The sequence below is a fragment of the Hyperoodon ampullatus genome (genome assembly GCF_949752795.1).
Source record: "Hyperoodon ampullatus genome assembly, chromosome: 2".
Classification (NCBI taxonomy): Eukaryota; Metazoa; Chordata; class Mammalia; order Artiodactyla; family Ziphiidae; genus Hyperoodon; species Hyperoodon ampullatus.
The window spans coordinates 58,638,664-58,655,945 of record NC_136915.1 but is presented as its reverse complement, the minus strand read 5'-3'; the positions used below and the strand labels follow the sequence as shown (position 1 = coordinate 58,655,945).

Below are 17,282 nucleotides of genomic sequence, written 5' to 3'. Positions count from 1 at the left end.
TTAGGCAGGGAGAAATTTAGTTTGCCAAGTTGGAATCCACTGTTATTCATATGAGTATAATCAGAACCTAAACCAAATTAGTGGTTGTGGTACAGAAAAAACTCAAGAGACCCTGCAGAAGGAATCAACGGATTTAACCATGGGTTAAGAGTGATCAAGAGGTCCTTGTGATGCTGAATCTCTGGCTCCAGACATTCCTTGGACCCAGATACACATTCGTATGACACCAAAAAAATAATAAAAACAATAAAGTTCTAAAGAAGTTCTAACAAACTTCTAAAAAGTTTATTTTCAGTCAAAGTTGGTTTTAGGTGGGTTTTATCACATGTAAACAAAATATCCTTGCCTATTCCATCAAGAAAATTCTTAATATTGAAAACAAAGACTATATAGTGGTATTATGCTTTTCTTTGGAATTGACTTTTAATTTCTGTTGCCCAATATCAAGTTAGTAAGCAACAAGTCAGTAAGCAACAATCATGACCCACATAGTATGAAAAATATCTTACTTGATCTAAGGTATAAAGTGATGCCCTTACAGCAAACACTGGGCTACAACTACAGTAAAACCTCAAATTAACTTTGCTGAGGAATCCCCAGTTTTAAATTCAAGTATCGTATCTTGTTGTCTGCTACCCAATCCTTTCTTTCTACTTCTACACGCATCTTTTTCCAGAAGTGTTCTTTCCTCCATTCCAAGCATGTATTTTGATTGAAAGCTTACCTCCTGGACCTCATAGTATCTAACCCAATTAGAATCACTGTACTCCCTGGCCATGCATTTGGAATGGGCACATGACCCAAGCTGGACCATAATTTGTTTCCAGAATTTTACCAATAGCAGCTAAAGAATATAGGCTATATCTCAAGCAATAAATCTAGGAGCCTGAAAACTGACAAGATATGAAGAAAATTGGTCTGAAAAAGGACACCACCATGTAAAAAAGCAGAAACAGAAAATATGTTCTGTTGGCACTTGAGTCCGTGAGGTCTAGATATCCCCCTGCCCTTAATGAAATTAACACGAGCCTTAAAACTAAATCTTCATTTTGCCTAAGGTAGTTCAAGATGGATTCCTGTTATTTGTCCCCAAATATTTGATATAAAAAGTAATGCTGGGCTTCCCTGGCGGCGCAGTGGTTAAGAATCCGCCTGCCAATGCACGCGACATGGGTTCGAGCCCTGGTCCGGGAAGATCCCCCATGCAGCAGAGCAACTAAGCCCGTGCGCCACAACTACTGAGCCTGCGCTGAGCCCGCGTGCTACAACTACTGAAGTCCGTGCGCCTAGAGCCTGTGCTCTACAAGAGAAGCCACCGTGATGAGAGGCCCGCACACCACAACGAAGAGTAGCCCCCACTCGCCGCAACTACAGAAAGCCCATGCACAGCAATGAAGACCCAATGCAGTCAAAAATAAATAAATTAAATAAATAAATTTAAAAAAACTCAAAAACAAAAAAAAAAAGTAATGCTATCCTGTAAAGCAAATGTTCTTTGCTATTTCCTTCTGAAAAAAGACTAAAAGATGAATAAAATGTGGCTGACAGTACATTATACTAGGGCCCATCAGTCACCTGGTTCCAGAGACTTTCTGTCGAAGTCTATGCTCTACCAGGTACTAAGGGGCTTTCCCCAAATTGAAACATCACAAAAAAGTGTCAGTGTTTTGTTCCCATTCATACAAGGGTTGAGAAATGGAAGGAGCAGAGTGAAAGAAAATTATGAGTCAAGTACAGTGGTTCTCCACCGTTCGGGTGTTACAGATTTCTTTGAGAATTTTATGAATAACTATTAAGATTTATTGAGTGATGATATGTACCAGACATTGTGCTCAATGTTTTACATACATCATCCTTGTAACAACACTGAAGTTTAATAATGTTAAGTAACTAGCCCAAAGTTACACACTGGGTAAGAAGTACAGTCTGACTCACTGCTTTACAGTGCCCTTACATACATATGCATATACACTCGCTTCCTCAAAACCTGATCCTAGGTTAAGTGTACATCATCCTGATGGAGAGTGAAATAAGATGTGCTGGGTTGATAGACTATAAGAAGTAAGGGAAAGTAAGGAAAGAAGTTGATAGACTCTAAGAAGGAAAATGGACATAGTACAAGATGAATAAAAATCAGCCATGTGGACTATACCTACATATTGTGCTTTAAAAAAATAAGTTGTCTAAGCACTGTAACAAAAAAAGGGACAATCACGTCTATATAAGCTCACTGGAGACTAGCTGGAGGTGGAAAGAATACAGACTTTTTCAAAGACAAACATTATATCTGAAATTAAATCTGTCCTTAAACTTCACAACAATAGGGTAACATTACCAAGCACCACCAGCAGCATTATAAGGTTGGAGTGGTATCCGTCTCCTAGCTGCACAGGAGGTGGCTCCCTCTCCCTCACACCAGGGGATCAGTCATTTAGCAATGACTGCACGTGGTACCAGGTGTTGGCCGTTGAAGGGCCATTTGGTGGATGGACGTAGTACTCTTTTTATACCTGTTGTGACTTAATACTTATTAAGTTGGGGGAAAGAAGGAAAGAGACTGATTTTCAGCCAGGAAGGCTTAAGAGACCACATCCAGATTGGACAAGAGTGCTGGTTCCTAAGGTAACCAACCTCTTGGGGCTGGGGCTTAACTACAGAATAAACTATGAAGAGATGAAGGCAGTGAACTCCTCTTTATAATCCCCATGCTGGAGTTTCTTTTTTTTTATATGTATAATTCATGTGGTGTGTACACTTAAAAAAAACCTCAATCTCTCACATTTTAATCTTTATTCTCTAGCTCTGGAGATTCACTGGGTGAAATGTGTCTAGTACTTTAAAGTGTTAATTATTAACACTGTTATAATGTGATTTTCAGAACTATAAATACATAAAGATATAGCTGATCCGGATCCCTCTTCTCCCAAATAGACTGCTACGTTCAAAGTGAGACCATGGGTTTTTAGAGTGCATTTGAAAAACAGAGTTAAACCTGCCTATTGCCATTCCCAGCAAACCAAAGTTTACTATGGGAATGATTCTGACACTTCTAAGATCACTAATAAATTCTAACCTGTGCATCTAATTCTCTTAAAACATTTAAATGCTAAACTTACCTAAAATATTTTATATTGATAAGATTCATGCATACAAACATAACAATACGCATAAAAGCTAGTTTACACTGAAATTTTAGAATTCATATTGAATGAACTTACAACTAGAGGTTATTGCAGTTACTGATAACTCCTGAATGAATCAACTGTCAAAATTATGCCCCAATTACATCAAAGGTCCATTTCATGCAACCAAAGTGCCAGGCATAAACTACCTTACCAATTCCTGACACAACTATGATGTTTCACTTCTACAGAAGCAAATTAGTAATCAATGACAAAATCTTGCTCACCTTTTTAATAAAAACAAAAACCAGTTTGGTTTGGACCTAAAGAGTTTACAACTATAGGAAATCCAATACATTGGCCCTGTAGCTTAGCTCTAGGCTACAGATGAAAGCACTGGTGATTATGTGCTACTTACACCTAAGCCTCAATTACTCTGGGAAAAGTTGTAAGTACTCTCTGAGAAGGTTTAAGACTGTTTGGTTGAAAAGAATGATAAAAGATTGGTTCCCTTGTCTTTCTCTCCCTTTGTATATTTTAATTACTTTTTCCTAAAAAAGGGTCATTTGAAAGCAAATTTTGTGGGGTTGTAAGGGACTGGGGAAGGAGGGAGAATAAAGGAGAAAATAGGAAAAGACCATAACACGACCAAAATTTTAGTGAAGCCCATTAGTAATTTTGTACTAATCAAATATAGTAGCCCATTTTCTGAAATAAAACAATAATCATTCCACTTCATAACCTATTTTGACCTGTACTTGATTATCTCTTCTTGAGTAATTACTTACTCAATTACTTGAGTAACACAGAATGTGAAAAAATGGAAAATATACGATTTTCTTCCTTTACCTTTTATCCCATTGATGGGTTATTCAGAAAAAAGAAAATATATCTAAAGTGATAAGTTTCTGTGAAATACAGGCAAATAACTAAAAATAATTGCATTTCCACTTCATGAATATATGAAGTGGAATATATGAGGCCACTGTGACCGATTGTTAAATCAGTCGTTTCCTCTGATGTTCACCTAGGTTCTGAATCATCCAAGCAAATTATTCCAGTTTTTTGAAATGGCTTTCCAGCCTCTTCTAAAGAATAGTTCTGACTCCAGATTCCTCGTGTTCTTTTTAACTCAACCTTGAAAAGCTTTTATAACAGCTCTACACCATTACCACTCAAGATCAGTTCTGTTGTCTGGCTTAATAAAATATTGAATTGCTTAGGTATTATGGATTAAGCCAGTTTTAATCACTAAATGATTCAAAATGGGATCATCTGACAAGATTTGACTTAATAAGACTACTTTTCCAGCTCTTTAACTGTACACTTTAAAAAGTTCTAAACTAAAATTCTGAAACATAGATTAATCTTTACCACTGTAAAAGTATAAGAATTCGTTTTTCGATGACATTATGTACTCCAAATGCTTAAAGGCTGGCATATGTCTTCTTATGTTCTTTTTGTCATGGAGTTCAGCAGATTGTATACATAATACCTTTCAATGATAGCATACCAAACTGATTTATTCATTCATTCAAAAACTCTGAGTGACCACTCTTGCTAGGTGCCATGAAATACACTGGTGAATAAAACAGACTAGCCCTCCTCTCATGGAACTAAAGGAGGATACAGACAAAAAAGTTAAACAAACATAAAATTACAAATTGTATTAGGTATAAAGAAAGCATTGAATGGGGTACAGTGGTTAAAAAAAGCTAATTAGCAGCCAGGAAAGGCCATTCTGAGGAGGGAATATTAAGCCCACACTTGAGAGGATAAGGAGCCAGACTCAGAAAGCACATACCAGAGAGTGGGAATGAGCTGAAAAGCCTTGAAGTGTGAAAAAAACAGCACATCTAAGAACAAAAGCAACTACTGTAGCTATACAACTAGTGTAATAAATGGATAAAGGACCATATCATGTAGGTGGCCTTGCTGGACAGGGCAAGGAGTCTGGATTTTCTTCTGGTGTAACAAGAAGCCACTGAAGAGCTTTTTAAATAGAAGGCTGATATAAACTGACTTATATTTTGAAAAGATCATCATTGTTGCTGTGGTAATATATTGGAGAGAAGAGTGGTAAAAGAGGACATGAAAAACCAGTTAGGAAGCTACTGTAATATTCTAAGCTAAAAATGATGGTGACCTGGGCTTGAGGGTAGCAGCAGAGATGGAACAAGAGCCAGATAAGAGATATTTCTGGATAGAAATGATAGGTTTATTTAGGAATGGATATTGAGAATGAAGAAAGATGACTCCCTGGTTTCTGACTCAGGCAACAAGGTAAATAGTAGTACCACTTTCTACTGAGATGGAGAATACAGGGAAGAAACAGGCAGAGGAAGGAGAACATCAATCAATAGTTCTGTTTAGACATTTAAAATGTAAAGATGTCTACTGAGATATCCAAACAGAAATGTCAAGCAGGTGGTTAGATAAACAAAACTGGAGACAGGGAATAGGTTAATGCTAGACAAATAACTAAGAAACACTGAGCATACACAGACACCATGGGATTAAATGAGATCAACCACCTAGCTTAGCAGTGTCTGAACTTGGTGTGCACACTTAGTGAAGATGTAAATTTGAGCCCCCCCACCCCGCCCCGCATTCTGATTCAGTGTGCCTGGGGCAGAGGCATACAAATGCACATTTCTTAGTGAGTCCATGAGTGATTCTGATGCAGCTGACCCTCATACTGTATTCTGAGGAGCACTGATCCACAGACAGAAGAAAACACAACCCAGAACTGAGAACTGGGAAATTCCGAATCTAATCCTTGAGGAAAGGAAGACGAGTTTGCAAAAGACACTGAAGAGGAACAAGGAGATCGGGAAAACGACAGTGGGTGCTCTAAAATTAAAAAAAAAAAAAAGGGAATAGTAAGTTGTGTTAATACCTCTGAGAGTTAAGTAGAGAAAAAAGTGACCAAAGGATGTAACAATAAATCATTGGTTATCTTGATAGGAAAGGGGCAGAGACAATCTAGAGCCCTTTATGGAGTAAGTAGGAAATGAGGAAGACGATGACAACTCATAAGAAATTTTGCTTCTGAAGGGGAGTAAATAAAAGGTGCAGTAACTGGGGGAAGGCAGAAGGTATGTAAGAGGAAATTTAGTACCCTTTTTTTGATATTTTTGACCCAATATCTGTGATGTTTTACCAAAGTAACTACTGAATTCTAATTAACATAATAAAGTTCTTTTAAAAAAATTTCCAACTTTAAATTATCACACCTATGACCACATAAAATTTTTCAGTATTGATTATATATAATACCACTTTCCCCAAAATAAAGTAGAGAACTAAAATTTAGTGTTTCCTCTCTCCACAAACAAGTTATAACCACTTCATTCTCTAGCTCTCATTGTTATTTACCCTTGCAAGATCCTCTATTTCAGAACTGAAGTTTGTTTCTCCTTCCATCATTTCTTCCTCTTCTAATGTGCGTTCATCATCAAAATCATGAACCAGCATGTCAGCTGATGGATCAAATTCATGGTCATCTGATGTTGCTGAACCTCCTGGTAAAGAATATTTTAAACAGTTTGGTAAACCAAATTATGTGTATCTTATTAATATTAATTTAATGTATATGTTATCTGAAGCTGGATATGTCAAGTAAAAGTACGAGGGAAAAGCTATGCACAAAAAGCTATGCACAGGAAGTATTATTTGTTGTTTTCTAAAATTCTTGCCCTTACTTATCACCCCCCACAAAATATCTTCTTTAAGGATTATTTTTTACTGTTTCACTTCTATATATTTACAGTGACAACCGCAAAACGGGGGGTGGGGGGGGAATGTTTGAAGAGTATTGTAATCTTCCAACAAAACGTGAGTTGTAAATAATAAATGGTCATATCAAATAAGAATGATCTTTTGTGTGAGAAAAATCAATTCGTAATCAATTGATTGATATTTAATAGAACCAATGAGTATGAATATACAGTCATGTGAAATACACAATCATCTGAATATACAGTCTAATGAAAATACAGTTGAACTCAAATATTATTTTATCACATATCCATGAAAATATATTCTAATATAAAGGCAGTTGTCCTTAACTTACTTAGTTGAAATAATTCAAAGATAGAGTATAAAAAGCAAAGTTTATTAAAATTACATACAAAAGTCTTATGAAAGGCATTAAAAATAATCCAGTAGGTAACTTGTATAAGCTAATCTATTTTTAGCCTCATGGCTGGGGAATACTGCTGTACTCAATAGGGTCAAAACTTGTAATGGGAGATAGCAAATGCTGGGCATATATAGTCTATAAACTATCCCCACATCTGGCTATTGCCAAACCTGGACTTAAGTTTACAAAAGCATTGTTAACTAATAAACAAATGAGTTACTTAACATTAAAAAAACCAAAAACAATTAGCAATTTATTTTTATCAATTTAAAGTGTTAAAGGTTATATTAATAGATTTACCTACCCTTCTATTTCACTCCACTAAGAAAACCAATATGTAAAACAAAGAGATATAGAGGCTGATTTCTTGAAAAATCAGACAATTAGGAATAAGGGGCGCCAAGGGGCGCCAAGACTCCAGGGTTCTTGTTACCTCACAATATTTTCTTATGTGTCAAATACTATGCTTAAGCACTTCACATACATTATCTCATTTAATCTTCAAACAATCCTATGAACAAAAAACAAAAACTTGAGGCTCAGAGAGTTTAAGTAGCATGTTTAAACTCACAGAGCCCGTAGGTGCCAAGAACGGAATTTTAATCCTGGTTCTGCCAATTCCAATGCCTTTGCTTTTACTGTGCTCCAAGGCTCCTGTAAGCCCGAGTTTCAGAAGCAGCAGATATTCTGCCTCAAAGAATACCTGAAAAGAGCCTATGTTCACAAAGATAAGTAAATTGCAAGCTAGGTCAGATGGCAAAGCACTGAGAAGTCAGTGTGCTCTTTGAGGAACATAACAAAATATTGATATTAAATATAAAATAACTAAATATATAATTGATAAATCAGGTATCATCTAACTTGTTATAATACAAATGAGTTATCAGAGTTTTAGAATGATTTATAAAATAAAAACATTTAGAAAAGTATATTACCTTAATTTCTTCTGGAAATTAAGAAGAATGTGGCATAATTTTAGTAAGGGATCTTAGTACTAGGTGAGGGACCTTAGTACTAGGTGAGGGACCTTAGTACTAGGTGAGGGACTAGACACAAGGGTTTTCTGTAAGAGCAGTTTGAGAATCACTAACTTAGTTGTTGCTTCTTTGTCCCAATCATTATTCCTTCTTTCTGAGTTTTCAATGGAAATGTCCTAAAACTTTTTAGTTCACACAGCAATCTTCTAGGACACTTAGTCAATAATTATGTATTCCTACAGATGTTGCTGTATTTTTCTTCTCCCTTGTTTTAGTTGACTTCTTTTTACCTTGTTCTTTGAGACCAACTAACCATCCTATTCCTTTCTGTTAATTACTAAGGCCCAAGATTAGGCTATCTCCTAGAGAAAAGAATCCCAAAAGTAAATTATTAGGGTTAGGGAGTCTGGTGCTTTGTGTAAGTATTTTGCTTCAGAGTTAAGGCTAATATCACTGCTTCGTCATAGAATTCCATCCTACTGCAAGATCACTAAAAAGTACCTTACTTACATCTTTGCAAAGACTCAAAAGATAAATTCAGTTTATAATACATCACGTGCACTCATTTAATCATTTTATTACCTTCCCTTCCCTAAATCCCCACCTCTAATGGCTACTAGATGTAACTGGTTTACATTGGTGGAGTCTATAGACAAACCATTTAGCCTGGGTCACATGACTACTATTATTAGCATCAATTCCAAAGTACAGATGTTACAAAGGACACAGCCTTTCACCAGTGGACCCAAAATTTTTTACATTAAGTTTTTATTCCTAATTTTTTCCTAACAGCCTACAATTATTATTACTTAAAACAATAAACATTTCCTTGGACAGAAGCCTGATACTACAAATAATAAAATCTAAAAATAACTTTCTTAATTTACAACAACACTCATTTGTTGAATCTTTCATTTTACCTTTCCCTCTCTCATTGAATGCGCTAACAGTATTTTTCTCAAATACTTTCGAGTTTCCTATACAAGCAAATATCTCTAAGCAGTTAATGTTTTCTTTTTAAAAATACACTTCAGATATACTTCAAATCAAACAGCAAATAGAAACTACACAAAATACATGTGGCAATTCATTAAAAAAAAAAGAGAGAGAGAAAGAGAGAGAGAGAGAAGAAACCCACAAATAGTCACGAGGTTGAACTCACAGCAGCCTCACCTGTACCTTCATGGGCAGTCAAATATTTCATCCATTTCTTTTTCCCCAGAGAAAAGAAGCATTCAGAAGAAAAGCAAGTCAGATGATAGTCTAACTCCTCTAACCTTTATGTAACTAATAGGCCAAATGTTAGTCAAACAGAGATTATAAAAAATATAGAAAATACTTACCTGGACTTGAAGACTCAACAGATGGCTGAGTGGGGGAGAAAAGAACAAAAATTAGCATCTTTGTGTAGTAAATCTTTATAAACATTACAGAAATTATTCAGTGACTGATATAAACACCAAAAACTACAGTTACGTTTTAATGTCTGAACTGTCTAAGACAAACTAAAACTTCCCATATAATCCCTTCTCTGACATTATGTTAACTTAAACATAGAGAAAAATCTAAAACGTTCCTAAATCTAGAAACAAAGACAATAACGTGGAATTAGATTCAGATTTTAAAGGCAAACATGTATCTCATAACATATGTGGTTCAAGAGATATGATTCTAGATCCTGGAATTCTCTAAAATATTATTTCCTTATCAATACAGGGAAAACCCAAGGTGTGTTATCAAGCTGGTCTCTGGCTTAAAATGAGTGTGAGAAGGGAGGCAGAAACAATTTAAAACGTTTAAAATAAAAATTTCGTTGTAAGAAAGCAGAAGGAAAAATTTAAGTGTTACTTCAGCACCAGACAGTACATTAGGTTAACTTTACTAACACTAAACATACTTTTAAATTACCACAGAATTAACAACCTTTCAAGCTCAAATCTGGGAAGGTTAAGTTATCTAATGGAAGATCACAAAGATTCCCAATTATAATGTTCCTTCTACTGTACCATTCTACCTCTCATAAATTTAACCACAAGCATCTGGAAAATTTAAAGATAAAATTGTTAGCAACTTATTTTAGTGTTATCACCACTTGACAGTCTGTGGCTGTGTTTTATCTTAATTCAGTTAATTCACAATTATAAACAAGTCATCTGCAAACATCAACTCCTAAAATTCAATAACAGAAATTCAAAAGATGCCTCAAATGACATAAACTTTGTAACTGAAACCTTGCCTATTCATTTCAAGCTATCTATTTCATGCTCAATACAAGTCAGAGATGTTGGAAGTCCAAAAGCACTAGCAAAAAGATAGAGATATTCTAGTGTTTTCCTTCTTTCTACTAAGAAATGGGGCAGAGAGGCAAGAACAAAATCGAAATGAGCAAAGTGCCCGATTTTTCAAAAGCTAAGCATCTAAGACAAATTCTTGTAAGGTGTTAAAAGTCCGTTTTGAAAACTGTCCACATTATGCTATTGCAGTAAGTATGCCAATTCTAGAGTCCACGTGGTGACTTAGATTGTTTTGAGGCATACTTTTTCTTTTTTTTTTTTCTTTTTTTTTTTTTGCGGTACAAGGGCCTCTCACTGTTGTGGCCTCTCCCGTTGCGGAGCACAGGCTCCGGACGCGCAGGCTCAGCAGCCACGGCTCACGAGCCCAGCCGCTCCGCGGCACATGGGATCCTCCAGGACAGGGGCACGAACCCGTGTCCCCTGCATCGGCAGGCGGACTCTCAACCACTGCGCCACCAGGGAAGCCTGAGGCATACTTTTTCAAGGGTCCAATTTTTTCCTTTAATTCTTACAAAAGAATGGTTCTTGCCTATAGCATTGTCTCTTTCTAACAAAAGACCAACAGTATTCAGTATTATATATTTTCAAGTGTCACACCACCATCTTTACTTAAAAGTTACTCTGCCACAACAGAGTGGAAACAGTGCTACTGTTAAATTTGGTTCCTCCAATGGGAAGCTGTAAAACAGGGTAACAAAGAATGTAACCATAAAAAGGGTTTTTAGCTTGCTTAACTTTTGAACAGTTATACACTTCTAGCTCAAAATAGATTTAACCACCGAATTATTACACAGCAAATCAGTATTTTAAAATATTAATCCACTTCTACTTCATACTTTATTTCCTAAGTTTAAGCACAACCTCTGTTCAAGGCTACAGCAAAGTTAATGACAATCTTCATCTGGTCCCAGGTTCACTATCCACAGAGTAGCCTTACAATGCTGTTTTTCCTTTTTAGTAAACTTCTGAAATTGGTTTGCATGGCATAAAGAACCCAGGACTTCTTTCAAATCAGCTAAAAAGAAATAGCTCTTTGAGCATTTGGTTCTTTTTGAACACTTCAATAGTTACTCCGTTTAACAATCTACTGATAAAAAAGGCTGATTAAAAATAAGTTATTCTACTGAAGAATAAAAGGTACATTTTCACTGATGTTATTAGATATTGGCAATAACACAGATACTGAATTGCGACTGGCGTCTGTATTTGTATTTGCGTTTGTAAGACGCCTCAGACTGCGCTAAATGCCAATAAACACCACACTGATTTTTGTATTATTGGTAAATAGTTACCACTTTAATGTTCTGAAAAAGGCCCGAAATATCTGCCATTTATTAAGATACCAAATGTTTAGAGGACTGATAGCATTTGTAAGTATAGCTGGCATAAGGTAGAACACCCAGTGCTCAAAGATAGCACTAATCATATTATGTAAGACATACTAGAGTGTTTTAAAACCGTGATTTGATGGATGGTATATCTAGATTAGAACTGGGGGAGGGGAAGTTGGAATGGTTTGCCTATAGATACATATTTTAGTATTCCATGTTCAAAATAAAATTCTACTGTATCAGTTTGATGAAGACGGGAGTGAGACCGGTTTCCTGAAAGTTAATTATATCCAATTAAATCAAAGATGAGCTTCTTGAAAACAGGCATTTGAAAATAGTGTATACTGTAAACATTACTTTTGTCCAAGCAACAAACTAAATGATTATCTTTCAAATGAAATATGAGTTTCGTATAATAATACAGGAAACTTTAGTATGAAATGAGGGCATTTTTTATTTAGGTATTTAAAAGAACAGCAGAACCAGCTTATGTTCATAGAGTACTACACATTTTCAAATGCATAAGGTTACCTGATCATAAACCTGACAATAAAACCTGCCCTACCTACCTCATTTTATAGATTAGCAAACCCAGGGAGATAAACTGACTTGATCAAGGTTCCACGGTGGGTGGTGAAGGTAAAGCCTAGGATCTGATTCCTTCTATACTTCCCAAGGAAACAACTATGTTAAAAAAAAAAAAATTATCTTTACCTCTCTCCTCCTTACTTTCTCTTTCTTTTTAAAATGGCTTTCATCTATCCAAAGCATGTTTAAAAATGTGACTGCAAGTTGTCATCTGTCATGTCAGACTCTTATTTATGTCACATTAGGAACTGGTATCTCTAACAATACCCTCCAGAAAAACCTGCAACATCTACCATTAATGACTACAGTAAATTAGAAAGGAAGGAGGAGGGGAAAAATAAAACTAAAGCTAAAGAGGTACTCATTTGTAGCAATACCTATTTTTAGCAAAAGCTCAAATTATAAAATGTAAGCAGTAAAGAAAATTTTTACATTGGGGATTAAAATGTACTTAAAATGCACTCATACATTACTGGCAGAAGTATGAGTTAGTTTAAGCATTCTGGAGATCATCTTGTCAACATGAACTTACCCTACTGATATGCCTAAAACAGCACACCAAGATACATGTATATTATTTATCACCACAAAGTTGTCTATAGCAAAGAGTTGGGAAAAAATTTAAGTCCATCCTTTAACTAGTTAGAAATAAAATATAGTTTTTCTAAGCAATGGAACATTATTAATCCATTAAAAAGAATGAGACAGTTCTGTTTCTGTTGATTGAGGAAAAAATGCTAAAAAATATATATATGTATATATAAGTACATGTATCTGGATAAATAGACAGCTTATGTTAGGAGTAAAAAGCAAAGTATAGAGGAGACAGTAAATTGGGCTGGAATATACATAAAAAATTTTCCCCCAAAAGGATACACAAGAATCTGTTAACAACAGTTACCTCTAGAGTATGGGTTGCAGAAAGAAGGCTTTTTTCATTTTATACCTTTCTGTACTGTTGGAATTTTTTAACCACTTGCAAGCATTACTCTTTGTTTTTTTAAAAAGAAGGTCAGTAGAGATTATCTCGTGGAATTATGAGCTATTTTCACTTTCTTCCTTTTAGATTTTCAAGAAAACCTAGTATTTGCCTTTTTTTAACAAGTTTGTATAATTTTGAAAAATAACCTAGTTTTCTTTTCGGCACATACGTAATTGTTTTATCTGAGATGGAAAACACTAGAAAGACAGACAGAATATTAATAGGCTAAATCAACTTAAAGAATGAACTCTGTTAACTTTTATAGCAACTTTTATACTGTCACCCATATATATGATTCAGTTGATCAAGCTGCTAATAATTGTTAACAAACATTCAATGCCTCAGATTGTTCAAATGTTTTTCTTCTGTATTTTTCTAGACAATGGTAAGAAATATCCCATATACCAGAAAACTGCAAACTGAGAGATAAAAGATCAACTAACTAGAATATCACCATTACTAAAACATAAATAAATAAATAAGGTAGTAAAAACATGAAGTAGTCAATAGACTCTTTTATCCCAATCAAGAGCATATTTTTCAGTAAGTATAACTGTCCAAATAAATAAATAAATAAGTATAACTGTCCTAATTGTTCCCCTCAAACCAATTTCACCACCATTTAAGTATTATTACCACCTACTTAGTAATGCAGACACCGAATCAGATTCTCATCGGGATGAAGACAGAAAGGAGTTTAGGGCCTACTCCAGGGTGGAGAAGGCAGGGAGACTGTGCCAGGGCCCACCATCTCTCTTCCCCCATACACAAATCACTTAACTTTGCTGTTAGTTAACAAAGCCTTGGAGTTAAAACTAGCAAGTTTACCACAGTAGTAATAATTCAGAGGATGAACTGCTATTACTAAGCACTAGGAATTCAGAGGCCTACTAGGTTCCAGTCTTAATTGTGCCACAAACGGCACGATCTAGGACAAATTGCATAAGCTCTCTGCTCAGTTTCATCTTCCCTTAGATGAAAAGATTTAGATTTCAAGCTTAGTTCAATTTCCTTTGAGATCTAAGTTCTTTACTTTTATTATGACGTGCTCAAAAGACATAAACACTACTGAGGAGTACTTAGCTCCATGGATGGGATATGTTTAAGATTCTTCTAAATTTTTTTTTTAAATCTAGGGCTACTGGGAAAAAAAGATGATCTCAATTTGCAAAAAGCTTTTGGGGGTCGCTACTTTATGAATTTCATATCTACATAAACCTAATTATAAAAGTCATTCTAAGCCACGGCATAAGTCGAACAGAATGGGTCCCAGCAACAACTGGTATGTGAACTTAATCACTGCAATGAATCTGCAAATCTTTTGAAATATACAGGGACTCCATCTGAACCTTATGCAATAAATTTCTATATAGCTGATTACCTTTCATGAAGAAACACTGAAGTTTCAATGGCAGTTTTATATTTCTGAATTATTTGGGAAAATGATTAGTCTCAAGAATTCTCTAAAAGAAATTCACTTCTATATTTCCCAACTAATCTTTCCTACCTTATCAAGCACTATGACTATTACTCCTTCTTAATTAAGCTTTTTAAGACTTTCATGCATTGGTGTTAAGCACTTTGGATAATTCCTTAATAGCTCTGTAAGTATAAACACCAAAAAAAGGTTTTTTTTATTAGCAGTTTTAAGGCCTAAATTCATTGCAGTAAAACAAGTTTTGTTTAGAGTAGAAATTAACACTATCAAGAACAGCAGTCAAGATGATCCTATTCCTTAAGAAACAAAATCCAAATACCCTTGAAAAATGCTAAACAGGGAGTCTGTTTTTAAGAGAAATGGATAGATTTGATAGTGAATAAATAAGATTATGTATTATTTTTGGAAATACTAAAATACTTAAAACTAATACAGAATAGCAAATCCATTAAATTTTCTTCTCTTTATGAGACAACAACATGGCCTAGGTGAAAAGACAGGTCTTGCACTATGCTGTGGCTTTTTTTTCCTTGAAAAGGAAGTCCCTTACGTGTTTACAAACTCTGAAATAAAAAACAAATTTTTCATTCCCAAAGGTCTGTACACCACATTCCTTATAAAACCCAAAGGATCGCCTATTTCTTCCTCTTATTCTCTCTCTCATTGCCTTTGTAAAACTGCCACTGCCCTGTAATTTCCTTCCTCAAAGTGTGACTAGGAGAGCCTCCTTTTGGAAGGTTGATTAATAATTTTAAGGGATAATAAACAATGAGAAGTATTACCAAAAAGTATTAAGAAAGGGAGCATATGCTATTACTTCTGTATACATTAAGTATGTTTTTAATGTTACTACAATTTTAATAAGCATTAAACACATACTTCCTATTATGGACTAAGATGATCAGATCAAGTATGAAAAAGTAGTGTTTTGTATTCACATCTAAAGCAAATTGTATTTAAGAATTAAATATTTTTCTGGAGAAACAAGGTCATTCTATGTATTCTATGTAGGAAACAACAACAAAAAAGCACAGAAGCATAATACCTACATTTTTCTCTGGAGACTTATTTCTTCAATAACCTGTTTTCCCCTCAGATTTATCAAATAAACGCATACTGTCACTTTGCACTTACTGTTATTTTATCAGTTAGTGTCAATCCTCATGTCTATTTAACCAAAAGTGCAAGAGCACGGCATTTGAATTATTTTACCACATGCTTTGTGTTGGCAGCATAAAGAATGAATCTCCTGAGAGTTCACATAAAAGTAAAAGCACTCTATAATATAAACCAAGCATTTCTCCTTAACTAATTTTTAAAATGACCAGTCTCTAAAATCATTCTAAAAATTTTTTTTTGTTCCAAATTTTCTGTAGGAGATGAAGGTTCCTCCACTCTTCCTCCAAATTCACTATAAATAAAACCATCTACAAGTAATGGAAGAATATAAAAGATGAATTTTTAAGATACCAGGTCACTAAAAAAGTGCACTCAAAACCAAATTCAGGTTTTCTCCCTGAAACTGAACTATCCATGTGTTCCTACAGAATATGAGAGTTCCATTCTCCAAATGATGTAATTTTTAAGGAAACTAAAACATACACTCGAAACTATTAGGAAATGACTAGTGGCTCAAAATATTGCTTTTCTTCTCTTACATGAATGCAACCATCTTTAATTTCTCAAACAAATAAAATGTTAAAATGCTTTTATTTACATATTAAGTTTTCAATGTGGTAGGCAGTTAAAATTTCTGAGTAAGGTTTTTTTAAATTTAAATTTCACCGTACTTTTCATACACTAAGATATTTTCCTTCAGTAATATCTTGCTTTAAAATATGACTACAGAACTTAAAGCTCAAACCATTGTGAGCAGCGCCACGAGGCAAGAAACCACATCACCTATTTCAACACACTGCTGCTTATCTAATGGGCATGGGATCCAATGAAGACTACTGACAAAATATATGTAAATCCAGCTACACAGAACCCATTCCCCTCTTACATATGAAGGAAAGAAACACTTAAGAACCTCATCAAGGCTAAAAACCTTTCAGCCCAGTGAAATAAATTCAGTCACATTTAAGTGAAATACAAAGAACTATGTTTTCTCCAACTCATAATTTCTTGAAATACAATTCTTTAACCACAAAGAGCAAAAGAAATGGAACTAAATCCTAAATTCAAATTTAGTTTTAAATCAGAATATTGAATTTTTAAAAATAATATTGGCAGCAATCAATCCTGCTACAGTAAAGTCTCTTCCTCTTTTAATAGCAAACACTCCAAGACATAAATATAAAGTCAGTTTCCATAAAGGGGAAGGGGCACCCTAAGAGCCACTCTAGAAAACTGTTTAAGCTTTAGGTCCCTCCACTCAACAGGTACATGAAAAGGCCTCCAAAT

The 17,282-nt window shown here is 34.9% G+C and overlaps 1 protein-coding gene across 4 annotated transcripts in view; it reads right to left on the bottom strand.

The window, feature by feature from the left end:
• MIER1 (MIER1 transcriptional regulator) overlaps window positions 1-17,282 on the bottom strand; it is a gene marked incomplete at its 5' end in the record, with an annotated part of 52,939 nt that overhangs the window by 28,794 nt on the left and 6,863 nt on the right. For 3 of the 4 annotated variants that reach the window (XM_079697586.1, XM_079697584.1, XM_079697587.1), the window contains 2 exons: window positions 6,501-6,646; window positions 9,587-9,611. In XM_079697586.1, coding sequence (XP_079553712.1) covers window positions 6,501-6,646; window positions 9,587-9,611 — 171 coding nt within the window. Of the gene's footprint in view, window positions 1-6,500; window positions 6,647-9,416; window positions 9,454-9,586; window positions 9,612-17,282 lie in introns of all 4 variants that reach the window. The other variant, XM_079697585.1, reaches the window with a different exon arrangement.